The sequence below is a fragment of the Aspergillus piperis genome (genome assembly GCF_003184755.1).
Source record: "Aspergillus piperis CBS 112811 unplaced genomic scaffold BO85scaffold_29, whole genome shotgun sequence".
NCBI classification, from domain to species: domain Eukaryota; kingdom Fungi; phylum Ascomycota; class Eurotiomycetes; order Eurotiales; family Aspergillaceae; genus Aspergillus; species Aspergillus piperis.
In genome coordinates, this window is record NW_020291619.1 from 266,282 (window position 1) to 278,669 (window position 12,388).

At 46.0% G+C, this 12,388-nt stretch overlaps 6 protein-coding genes across 6 annotated transcripts; 3 read left to right on the top strand and 3 right to left on the bottom strand.

Annotated features, from left to right (window-relative positions):
• Positions 1–397: 397 nt before the first annotated feature.
• BO85DRAFT_506052 (uncharacterized protein) lies at positions 398–1,413 on the bottom strand (the record flags this gene model as incomplete). Its single annotated transcript, XM_025664364.1, has 4 exons — positions 398–855; positions 917–1,166; positions 1,229–1,337; positions 1,373–1,413. Coding segments are annotated over 4 exons (540 nt in total), but the record flags the coding sequence as incomplete, so codon positions are not given.
• Positions 1,414–1,754: 341 nt separating this feature from the next.
• Positions 1,755–2,250, top strand: BO85DRAFT_453833 (uncharacterized protein). The gene has a single exon (XM_025661144.1). It carries the CDS (start codon positions 1,882–1,884, stop codon positions 2,242–2,244), a length of 363 nt encoding a protein of 120 aa, XP_025510652.1. The 5' UTR covers positions 1,755–1,881; the 3' UTR covers positions 2,245–2,250.
• A 981-nt stretch (positions 2,251–3,231) lies between these two features.
• Positions 3,232–4,977, top strand: BO85DRAFT_506058 (MFS transporter; the record flags this gene model as incomplete). Its single annotated transcript, XM_025664365.1, has 5 exons — positions 3,232–3,375; positions 3,433–3,601; positions 3,666–3,817; positions 3,873–4,686; positions 4,739–4,977. The coding sequence occupies 5 exons, from the start codon at positions 3,232–3,234 to the stop codon at positions 4,975–4,977; spliced, it is 1,518 nt and encodes a 505-aa protein (XP_025510653.1).
• A 561-nt stretch (positions 4,978–5,538) lies between these two features.
• Positions 5,539–6,852, bottom strand: BO85DRAFT_383385 (uncharacterized protein; the record flags this gene model as incomplete). The annotated part of the gene is made up of 6 exons (XM_025656516.1): positions 5,539–5,586; positions 5,654–6,171; positions 6,253–6,316; positions 6,372–6,440; positions 6,492–6,591; positions 6,665–6,852. 6 exons carry the CDS (start codon positions 6,850–6,852, stop codon positions 5,539–5,541), a joined length of 987 nt encoding a protein of 328 aa, XP_025510654.1.
• A 787-nt stretch (positions 6,853–7,639) lies between these two features.
• Positions 7,640–8,573, bottom strand: BO85DRAFT_506059 (TMEM53 family protein; the record flags this gene model as incomplete). Its single annotated transcript, XM_025664366.1, has 1 exon — positions 7,640–8,573. The coding sequence occupies one exon, from the start codon at positions 8,571–8,573 to the stop codon at positions 7,710–7,712; it is 864 nt and encodes a 287-aa protein (XP_025510655.1). The 3' UTR covers positions 7,640–7,709.
• Positions 8,574–9,894: 1,321 nt separating this feature from the next.
• BO85DRAFT_492858 (uncharacterized protein) lies at positions 9,895–10,431 on the top strand (the record flags this gene model as incomplete). Its single annotated transcript, XM_025663799.1, has 1 exon — positions 9,895–10,431. The coding sequence occupies one exon, from the start codon at positions 9,895–9,897 to the stop codon at positions 10,429–10,431; it is 537 nt and encodes a 178-aa protein (XP_025510656.1).
• Positions 10,432–12,388: the final 1,957 nt, after the last annotated feature.

The window sequence follows — 12,388 nt, forward strand, 5'->3', positions numbered from 1 at the left end:
TGCGACGTGGTTAGAAGAACCACTGATCTGCATTCCGCATTTGGTATGCCTGTCGGTGATACACCTCTCTGGCGCAGCATGCCATCTGGTCAAGTCTTTGAAGGTCACATTGATCACGCACAACAGACATGAATACGAAGCTTCTAGGACCAGCATGGGACGTATGAAAGTGCCCTCCGCATGACAATGGGTAATCGCGCTTTTTACGGCGGCACATCATGAGGTTGAAGTTAGCCCAAAGAGAGTATGCTTTTGAAAGAACATTCCTTCGCATCTGGATCATGATCCCTGATTACGAAATATTCCGTTCAATACTTAGACTTCATCGTTCTTTTTGGCATTGTTAACTAACTTGCCATGATACAGTAATTCGCCATGTCCTCCAATGATTCTTTAACCTAACGACTAGTTTAATCTACTAGATAGTCACTCCGACCACCAAAGTAACAACGCTTACTATCACATTTATTCAGCTTTCCTGCCAATAACAGTCTACCTGGTGCACGCATGAAATGCCCCGTGGTATTTCTCCTTCAAAACCTCCGGGAGAATCTCCTTTAAGCGCCGTCCTACTTCGTCGTTCCTTGTCTTCCGGGCAACCATATCATGTACCATCAACACGAACTCATGTAACATGTAATCCACGAACCCCAGTCCTTCACGAGTACCTTTCTTGACATCCACGAGCCCAGCACCCTCAAATAACCGCGCAAGCTCAGGAACCCAGTGAGGAGTCTGCGGAGCGAGTAATCCGCACTATCTCCTCAAGAGCGGCGGTGCTGCATTCACCGCTGATCTCATCGATGCGCAGGGAATGGATATCCATCTCTCCCCATTGAAAGTAGCCACCAGGCCCTATAACCATGTGATATCAGTCTCTCGGGTCAAAACAAGGTTCACGCATAAACCATCATACTGAGGAGTTTGAACAGTTTGCTGACAATGGCTACGATCTCCTCATCCGATAACACAGACACTACGTTGCGGACATGAAAAATATTGGAAACCCTTCCAACTCGTGCGGGAAAACTGTTTTCATATCCCATTCGTGCAGGCCAGTATTGCGAGGGAGTAGCTCTTTGGGCAGAAAGGAGTCTAATGATGAGTCTGACGTATCGAGCTGGACTAACGGCGGAAGACGACGACTTAAATCGGTAAAAGCGATTCTACAACCAAACTTCAGTATACTCGCCAACTAATACCGATAGTCGCATAGATAAGAACCTACCCGGTTCCTGTAGCGATATCTGCAATTTTGAGATTCGCGTTCTGGAGGTATGTCTGGGTGCAGAAGGTATCCGAATAGCTCTGTCGTGAGATAGTGCTGTAGGTTGATACTGTCCCCAATTGTTAGAAGGCATAGCTATGGTACCAATTGTTGTCAAGATAGTCCCGTGGGAAAATATATTCTGGTGGGGACAGCGTAATATTCAGTGGAAATGTTGGGCAGCTCAGCTAAGTAAGCGCAGTCAGCGACAACTGTAATAATTACTATGTATTTTCATGCGGGTCTGACCACGAATGTACGTGCGCAGATTGGTTAATAGCTCACGCTGCTACTCGTAAGCTGTGTGTCTACTGTGCTTGTTAGATTCCGGACAGTCCCGTGGGAGCGGAGCGGTGATCTTTGTCTGGTCGTTTCGCAAGGCGTCACGGGACGCCTTATCGTTTAAATGGTACTGGATTGGCCTTAAAAGACCCTGCTATACACCATAGCCACATTCACTACTCCTTCAGCCTGTAAAAAGCAGATTATAAATCGCTAGAAGGCCATCGTGCCAAAGCAAAATACAGGGTAATTCTTTCACTCTTACTTCGCGAAAGCCTGAAACCACAACACAACGGTTTATTCATCTTCTCTACAAGCTGCCAATATTCAGAATGACACCCGAGCAATTCAAATCAATCTGGGATGGAATCTTCACCGGAAACCCAAGCGAAGCTCGTTCATTTTGTGAAGAAGTACTCAACCCCAACTATGTTCGCTTGGAGGCTGGCAGCGACCGAACGGACTTTGAGCGCGCCGTCGAGAAAATTACTTTCTTCCGCCAAAACTGCAAGAAAATCAATAGTTCCTTGCTATTATTCGCTTACGACAACAAGAAGCTTGCTGCACGACTGATTTGTGACTTGGCAATGGGTGAGGAAGAGGAGAAGAAGCTTGAGGTCATGATTATGGTGGAGCTTGACGACGAGGAGAAGTGGGTGTCTGCTTGGGAACTGATCTCTCCGTATTTGGGTTGATTTTGAGGTCAAGTGCAACCGGATACATATTTTGCTTTTGTTGGGGCGTGGACCTGAAGCATATACCGGCTCAATATATAATATTAGAGGAATGTGAAGTACTTGATGAGATTGTGATACGAGTGTATCTGCTTTCTACTACTTAGATATAAACCCGGAATATGTTCAGAGATTCCTGTTGGCATATTTGTTCAGCAGTACACTACGTTAACTTTTATAGCGTGTTTCCGGCTGTTGCTGCTTGATTTCTAAATGAAGTATGGGTTGAGTCGAATAGAAGTTAAGAAGAAAGATTCTCACGCAAATATAGGACCTCAGAAAAATGCTTTCTTTTATAACTCTGCCAGACCGTAAAATCGACAAGGAAACAAGGTATTCGGATCTACAAGCGGATATGAGTTGGCGAACAAGATATGGATGTTACAGATAATGCAACAGGAATCACCAAACTTGCAGGAGATGGATTGACGCCGCCGTTGGAGGACTGGAAATGTGGTCTTGGCATGCCGAGTCCTGGTATGTTCTGGCATTCAACGAAGTATTGCTGTTTGCGTTTCTCAAAGTAACACAGAAATACCATAGCTCAGCTTTGGCTAAGCTCGGCAATATATCTCTGCGAATGACCTATCGATGAAAGAACATAATATGATGACTAATTAGTGATTTAAAGACTACCAGAAGGGGTAACATTTGGTCTCCTTCATGCCCAGACCGTGTCCCGGTATCTTACCGATGGGTTAGGCAACTGGCTTCTCCAGAAAGCCCTCCTCGGATGTTATCCGAAGCGGACATACCCCGTGGGGTATCCAAATCCAAGACCCATATTCTTGCCATGTTGGACGATATGCCTGAGATAAATGCAGAGCGAACTACCTCCTCTTGTGCATTTTTGAGGACATATTCATTATTCGCGGTGATTTGGCTGCGAGCTTCAAAGCGTAATACCGCTATCGTTGATTTCAGGTGGCATAAGTACTTTGGATGGCAATGGAGCAGGACTTTGCAAAGGAAGGAAAAGTAGGTGCTGATGTAGCGCACCTTGAATCTATTGCCTATGCAGGCTTCTCGGACGAAGAGGCCGCAATCCTACGTGCGTATGAAGGAAAACGAGGCAAGCAGGTTATCAGAAAGGTGAATATGACATAATTTTCTGTTAACCTCTATTATTTTTTTTGACAAAATGCAAAGATTGACCGACATATCATCCCGGTTCTCGGATTGCTTTACCTTTTCTCCCACGTTGATCGTTCAAACCTGGGTAATGCGAAAATCGAGGGGATGGGTAGGGACCTGAACCTTGTTGGGAACCAGTACAACATTGCGAGCAGCCTATTCTTCGTTCCTTATATTATCTTCGGTAAGTCTGGATTTAATAATACTAGGGATCACCTCAGTTGCTAATGGTCATGGATCTGGCTCAGAGATCCCGTCGAACGTAATGCTCAAGAAAACACGTCCAAGCTTTTGGCTTGCAGCTCAGGTTCTCGCATGGGGAATTGTGATGACATGCATGGGCGCTGTTCAAGGTTTCGCAAGCCTAACTGCATGTCGCGTATTATTGGGTATATGTGAGGTACGCTCACCCTCATCATAGGCTTCCACATGCTCACCACACATTCTGTGTTAAGGCGGGATTCTTTCCCGGCGCTGTCTATCTCGTCACCCAGTGGTACCCACCGAACGTTATCCAGCAACGTTTAGCTGTTCTATACACAGCATCAGCCATTTCGGGAGCTTTCAGTGGCCTCTTAGCCTTTGGTATTTCGAAAATGGATGGCATTCGCGGGATTGCAGGCTGGCGATGGATCTTTATATTGGAGGGTATTGTCCCATCTGCATTCAGCCTGTTCCTTCCACTTCTGCTACCAGATAGTCCCGAAAAGGTGGGCTGGCTCACAGCAGAAGAGAAGCAATATCTCGATCTTCGCTTCCGACAGAGCGGTAATCGGTCCACCACCGGAGAAGGAGATAAATTCTCCTGGTCATTGCTGCTCAATACCATGCTAGACTGGAAGATCCTTCTAGGGGCGCTAATGGGCATGGTCAACGCCGCCCCTAATGCGGCATTTTCCTACACAATGCCCACGATTATCAATAAGCTGGGCTTCGAATCGCAGGACGCACAGTTACTGACAATTCCACCCTACTTCTGCGGTGCTGTTTCCAGCTGGTTGAGCAGCCGACTAGCTGATCGGTTTACTTGGCGTTTCCCATTTATCGTCGGTCCGATGGCCTTGCTGCTTGTATCTTTCTTGATACTATTGATATTGTCAGCTAATGTTGAGGCCTACAAAGGCCCGATGTATTTTGCGATCATTCTAGCACAAATCGGTATTTATCCGTTGCTGCCTGGAATCTCAGCCTGGACCGGGAATAATCTTCCCCAGTCTTGGAAAAGGTCGATTGGTATCGCCTGGCTATTGGCTGCAGCAAATACTGCTTGTCAGTTTCAGTCTACTTCATGAACACCTGGGATCATCACTGACGTTGCCAGGCTTCATTGGAACTAATGTATTTCTTGATGACCAAGCTCCACACTATGTGGTCGGATACGGTGTGTCACTTGGGATTATCGCTATGGGCATTATTGCGGCTTGCTCACTTGAATATGCATTGTGGCGCTTGAACCAGCACAAAGATGGTGTTTCTGAGAGTGAAGTTCTTGCGACTTATACTCCGGATCAGCTGGCAGCCATGGGCGAGAAGAGCCCTATCTTCAAGTACACGCTGTAAAAGCCCCTGGTCTTTGTGGAAACCTTCTCTGTCATCCTTGCCTTCTATAAATACTCTCATTATATTTGTGACTCAATACACATGTCTTCGCATGGTAGAGCTCAATTCCAAGAAACCGCATTAGAGATAAGTGTATTTGTTATGGGATTGCGTTCCTGTACTCATTGATCTTGGATTTATATTTCCGTTGATTATGTCTTCTCCATTCTTTAACGACATAGAGCAGGTTACCTTTAAATGAAGATATATTTCATATATAGTGCGGCTAATTCATGCTCTTCATTTTCTTGTTATGCTCTTAACGGCTTCTATGTCTGCAGACCTAAAGTAGGTCGTCATGGTAGACAACATATGATGCATGATCGTAAATTTGGAAAGTCAATAAGTAAAGGATTTCTTTATATAATTTCCGGCCCAAGTAGTTTAATCAAAATCCTTTGTCACGGGATATTTCATCCCTCTCAACCTGCAATGTGCCAAATATCTGATTACCTTTGCCACCAGCCTGCCGTACTAACAGTTTGCTAATTTGCTCACTGGTATTTGAAGTTCCAAAAGGCGTCAGAAAAATGCAAAAGCATTCGGAGGGCTGGCAACAGCGCCAGGAGCCTGTAAATTATAGGTACGGTGAGACACATTTTACCCGAATATTTCCATCGGAACGGGCAGGACTCACATTCATAGGAGCGCTCGTGAAAAAGAAGCTATACCTGTTCGCTTCACTGCAGGCTTTACTCAACTTTTCCAAGTCGAACAGTTCTCCAATAGGCATTCCCCACCCAGCGAGCAACCACTCATGAAGATGCCATTGAGTCTGCGTGCAAGGCCAAACTTCGAACGATCGCGTATCGCCTGCAACAGCGCTCACCTTCTTTTCCCAAAGAAACCTCAGGAGTTCTTCGGAAGGCTCGACCCCGATGTTTTCGGGCTTCTGCTTCCTGTAAAGCGCATCAAGTCGCGCTCGTTTTTCTTCGCTCATATGTTCGTACTGACTGATGTAGCCGAACCGAATCAAAATAATATCGCCAGGTCTAATGTCATCCTCACATAACCCCTGGTACCCAAGTGCCTCAATAAGCTGGTCAAACGGTACGGGATGAGGACTCATGGCATCAACAGTCTGGCCTTTGCCTTGGTACCATTTGTACCAGTCGATAAGTATGCCACGTCCAGCGATACCTCTTTCTGCCATGTCTGCGACATATGTTTATTATTAGCCCAAACTGCCACTCTCGTGCGTATGTTTCAAATAAATTACACATATAGGACTCATACGTTGAACTCCGTTCGGGATTGTGGATGTTTCGAAGTCCTCTGCTGTTCGACCCATGTAGTAGAGCTGCGTACATGTCTCTTAGAATATGGGCAGAAGCTGCGGCTTTGTCTCCGCTCACCTCTTCGTTTTGGTAGGCATAGTGTCGAAACCCATCCCACTGGGAGCTGCACTGTGGGTTGAACGACCACTATTTTATCTTCAGTATAGCAGTTATTCCCAGGAAATCTGATAAACAAACCTCATCGTCATGCGCATGTTTAAGAGGCGCCTTATATATCAATTTCAGCTCGAGAGTTTTGCGCGTCAAGTGAGGATATGAAGAAGCATTCAGAGCCCAACTATAGGAATCTTGCGTTAACAGACCCTGACGTTCCTGGTGCGGCGACGATGAGTTACTAGTAGCTAACATACTTCAAAGTTACCCGGGCTCCGGTTTTAATCTCTTCTTTGGCTGCCTTCGCCACTACTGTGTCCGTAAGATGATTCAGAGATCCGATCTGATCGTCAGGACCCCAAAGGCCCCAAGCGTTACCGGGAGGGCCATCTTTCTTCAACGGCAAGTCATCGAAGGAAGGGTAAACGTGGATTTTTGAATCCATCTTTAGTATATCGTCAGATTTTGCGATTGGTACTATGTGAACTATGGAGTATTTTCATTCTTAAAGCTTATTAATTGCATCAACTTCTATGCCGGGACCTGGTGTTGACACGGGGATTTTCCGATGAGGAGATCTTCCGATGTCGGTAAATGTCCGCCTTTACATTAGTATGCGCAGATCTAGGAAATTTGCCTAAAAGGGTTCCTTGGGGATGTTTGACAGGCTGGATCGGACGTATTCCACAGTCGTCCGATAAAACGTGACCAGTTCGAGACGGGTTGGAAGACTATACGTAGTAGTGAGTCTATCCGTCCCTCGACCCGACATTGCGGCCCTTGGATCTTGGTACTATTTACCGGGCTATAGGGAGAGGCCCTTGTAGTCTTGGCTAGGATAGTCTGAAAAGCAATGCGCCCATCGGGAAAGAAATATAAAGGGAGGGGAAATATATTTCCCTGAGTAACAGAAGATATGTCGCAGGAAATTTCAGCTAGTATCGATGATACCTAGTTGACAATTATATGACTTCGATTCCATCCATGAAGTGGGTTAATCATAATAACATGTTCTATTCGCTTATCTCACTCCAGCACACAAAAAATTACGAGAAAATAGATAAGTAAACAAACTAGGAAACCATCATTGAAGAACTGTATAATGAAAACATGTCTAGATTTATTGAACTCATTAGTTAATTTGAAAGACTTGGGCGACATACTACCTGTGTCGATCAAGCAACGGTTCTATTATTCCACAGATGCCCTCCTCTCCCTCGAAAACACTTTTAATCGTCTTGGTCTATAAATGTATGAAAGGCCGCCTCTTCTAAGACCCATTGATGGTGGCGAATCGAACTATTATTTGCGAATTATGGCCGCTTTCCAGCATTCCGAGATTTTTCCCCAGTACTGCTGTGGATGGAGCCTCATATGGCCAACATGTGGTGAGCCCTCGAAGAGCTCGATGTCAACCGCCCGATAGCCTAGGGTCCTAACTTGGGCAACATTCTCTTCAAGGTCCTCGAATCCTATAATCTCGTCTTCCTTTGAATACATGTACAGCCGATTGGACTCTCGCGTTGTGACCGACTCATCATTCATTACCCGATCAGCCCAAACTCCAGAAGGTTCCAGCCCACGCAGCCACCCCAGCCCGGAGTGAATCCAGAGGATAGCAAACCACAATGCCTGCGTGACCATACAAGGCCACGGAAAGAACTGGGATGTGCCCAAAGCCATAGCCCGCGACCAGCGGCCGGCTTGAGTGAAGATAGAAAGCCCGCCGGGTGTTGAATCGCAAACAAGAAGCTCATGGGGTAGTCTTTTGTCCGCGCCATGGCGTTTTTGGTAAGCCGTTATGGTAGCGGCCAAGAATATACCGCCGGTATTTGACATCGAATGCAGGAGAACTCGCTCTTCATTGCTGCCGTCTCCCGTTGGAGTAGGGAAAACAGTGTCAATAACAGGCATCATGTCTTGTATTCTAGCTTCAAGAGGTTGGTTCAGAGCCTGTAAGGTGCTTGACAGTACGAGAAGAATCCGAGCGGACGGGTACAGATCGTGGAAGCCATCGGCATATTTTGAGACATGCTTCGGCATACCGTCACCCCAGCCAAAGATGATGATTGTGGTTGGCTCGTCCTTCCCGCATGATTTGGCTTTCTCTCTACCATGGCGTAGGTACACTCGGTCCGACAAAGGAGTAAACTCTGCGGACAGCATTATTTGGCTAAACCCTACAACAGGCGGCGGTGGTTGGTTATGTGCAATTGATGTTTACCAGAAAGAAAGAACCATAGAATTAATGAATGAATGAACGAATGAATGAGTGTGTGAAACTTCAAACTCGCACAGAAAGGACGTTCATGATTCTGGAAACGAATAAAATAAAGAGTTCGAGCAGCTTCAACCGTTGGAAAGTGTCAGCATCGAAACGAAAAAAAAAAAGTTAAATCCTGTTGACGTTCTTTCTTTCTTTTCTGAAACATCAACGCCACATTGTTGTCAAGGTTTCTAGTGCCAAAATGTCCGCCAATGTCTGCTCTTCTAGCACAGACGTTGGGGATGGCTTTTCCAGTTTCTAATCATAACTGGCCTAGGACCTCGGTTTGCTTTCAGATTAGTAATCGGACGGCATTCTGAGATTCGACGATTTTGAAGTGTGTACTAAAGTGAACGAAACATAAGGAGCTGTGTCCTTCTTCTTCTCTTGTTGCGAGCCGGAAACAAAACCGTGCTGTTTTTAATGACTTCTCTGAGCTACGGCGTATGATGCGAGAACCCAGGCAGACTTGACACTGCTTTCGGCTGTCTGCAGTTGATTTCTAGGGAAAGTGGGTCCGACGGGAGGATACTCTCGTGGGATGCTAGCTATGAGCGTTCTGATTGGTCAGTAGGAAGTCGGGAATGGCTTCATCTTTGACTGACGGTGTTGGGTCAATCCGGACGATTATTATCCTCGATCTAAAATCGCTCTAACTGTAGATCACAAAATAACCCCGAAATCTTTCTTTCTTTATACAGGATCATAATACAATATCGAGTACTTGTAGATGACTGAAACGGTGGCGCATATACCGATGTATAATAAGCGGCGAGGAATCACCTCTCAAGTGTTTCCTTGCCTGATTAGGATGTTTAGATTCTGCCTTACACTTCTGCAGATTTGTTCGATGTGTCTAGACGTCTGCCGTTTGAGATAGATGTATGGAAGTTACCGATGCAGTGCTCAAGACCAGATAATCTAGTTAGGTGCCGATCAATCCCTTCCATATCGTCGGAAGGGTCCGCACCCTAGTCTGTACTTGCATTACATCAAACCATTTAAGGAGACTCAAAGCGCCATTTTTTGGATGTTTGTACAACAGTTGAATCAATGAAGATACCGTACTACCGAGCCCAACCAGTGTCCTACTGAACGTCACAAGAAATGGAACCCGAAAATAGCACGTCAACAGACGACAGACAAAGGCTAGTACAGGGATTGTGGGAATATCGGCTTCAGCACTGGTTTCCAACTGAACGAGGCTACAGTATCTCAGTCATGAGAGACTCCCAAACCTACAGTGCGCCTATTGACATCGTCGCAGTGACATATGTGCATTCCCGTTTGACGTTCCATATAGTTGCGAGCGAACTTGATATTGAGCACCCTAATCTTCATCTGGAATTATTGGAAGATTTAGTACGCGTGATTATACCACCAATCATTGTTGCCCGCGGCGGCGTACAAAGACTTTTTCCCTGGGGAGCAACTTTGATCGGCACTATAACAACGTTCTACAAAAGACATGACAATGATGACTATCTGACATGTGAGCCCTTCAGTGACCTGTATCAGGCCTTGGGTTACATCAAGGAAGACTTCGAGGCGATCACAACCTCTCCCTTTAGCATATGGGAAGATCGTATAACTGACTCTCCACCTGACACACAAGTTAACGGTGCCATGGACAGTGATGAAAGTGGCTCTGATTCAGGGGTAACTGTTGAAACAGTACCAACGGTCGAATTAAACTACCGGCCATCCACCGGTAGATACCCTTACGTGAATTCTGTAGAAACTTCTGAAGAAGAATAAGTCAGGGAAGATGCAGTTTCTGTCAATGTAGTTCAGACGGGTACCCTCAGTCTCAACTTTAACAATATGTCTACTATGACAAGTCGGAAATAGCCCATGCCCTAAGCATAGTATCTACTATTACAGGGCTCAGCAGCTGGTTGATGTCTTCGCCATTCATAGCCAATTGTGTGCAGTAATAAGACAGAAAGTTATGGAACTTGTCCAGAAGGTTGCAAGTTCCTTTACGAAATGGGGGAAAGGAGGCCCTTGACCCATCAAATTCCTCAGCTGCCATCTTGGAAAACCACTTTTAAGTCGACGGCTTCGCGGCCCGTGCCAAGGATATGGTAATTCTTGAAAATTCGGGGAAGTACCGACAAAGGCATACCCATGTTGATGGAAGTTCCATAGAGTTTCACTACCTAATAGCACCTACAGTAATAGTATATGAAGCTTTCAGATCTCGCACTAATTCACCTTCCTTGACACCATTTCAGTACCTCTCCGCCCAGAAACACCCTGACCATACCTACCTTTCGGCCTCAAGCCAAAGCTTAGCTCAGGATAAAGCCCCTCATGGCCACAGAAACACTTGTTGGACACTGGAAATCAGGTTTAAAATGGTGGTTCCCTCGCAGAGAACGTTTCAGTATCAGTGAAGAATATATAGACACCTTCGAGACAGCAATATACATTTTGACGGTCTCACATTCTTATTCCCCAGTGACCTTTCAAATAGTCCTTGGCGACGCAGACCCAAAGCATCCGAACCGACATTTTCGATTATTGGCTAACCGGGTACGCCCAACCGAGGCGCCGATGCTCAATTCTGGGGGTGAAGAAGTCCATCCATGGGGAGCAACTGTGACTGATGACTCGTTGGCAACCTACAGAAGGATTGGCGACAATCCCTTGTCTGTCTTCGATAGGTTCCGACATGGAGTGCCTAGTATTGCTGCAGCAGATTCACCTATGGCTTATGTTTTCGAAACGATAAGAAGGGATTTCGAGGAAACAGCAGTTCGCGACAATAGCAGCGAGGGGATGAGTACTTCGCTGTCCGACTCAGAATGTAATGAATGGTCTATTGTCTCTGATTCCGATGGCGGGAGAGATCTCTTTTCTTCTCGTGCGAATATCGGGGCGCCCAGAGTAGTTAAGAGGGAGTATTCCCCAGAGACCGCAGCATACCTCGTGGATGCACCTTCACACAGTTCTTTTGACTCTCATTCCTACGTTCTCAGAGAGAGAGAAGGCCGGGAAGGTATGTTTATTCCACATCGGCCCAGCAGAAGCTACGAAGGTCCTGCGCCGACTGTGCGTCGATGGCGGGATGAGTACCGACTTTGAGACTCAGCTAGTGGCTTTTAGGAGTCACATGGTGCCTATTATGGCACACTCATCTTCCGATCCCTTCACCGTCATGATATGCGACCGAATGGAAGAGATATAATGGTTGTTCATGAACATGTGGAGGTACTTGGCTGTGTACATTGCCTTGATACGTTTGAGGATCCTCTTGCGTTAGGTTTTATTTGAGAGTTGAAAGCCATCTTGATGGCTGTCTTGAGTTGGCAGTCTGTCGTCGTGTGGTGCTCTAAGACATTTAGGAATTCCTCTCTGTCCCTAACTCAGCCTCAGATAGGTGGAATAGAATCTAATCTTATCCGATGTGATATCATCTCATCTGATCTATATGTGACGTTCACGCATCACCGGCGCGTCCATCTATTGGTCTATTGTGGAAAGTGGATTTTCGCGATTGTTCCAACATCTAGGAGCTTTCGGTGAGGCGATTGGGTGCCCACCTTTCCTGAGGTTTGGAAAGGGTTGTGCCATGATGACGAGTGAATACCGGTGGGTCAATCAGTGGAGATAAGATGTAGTGATAAACTATGTGGTATCGCTGATGTCATCTATGCTAGTCACAGCTGGTCATGGAATTCTTCACACTCTCATTGTAATCTAAATCTGT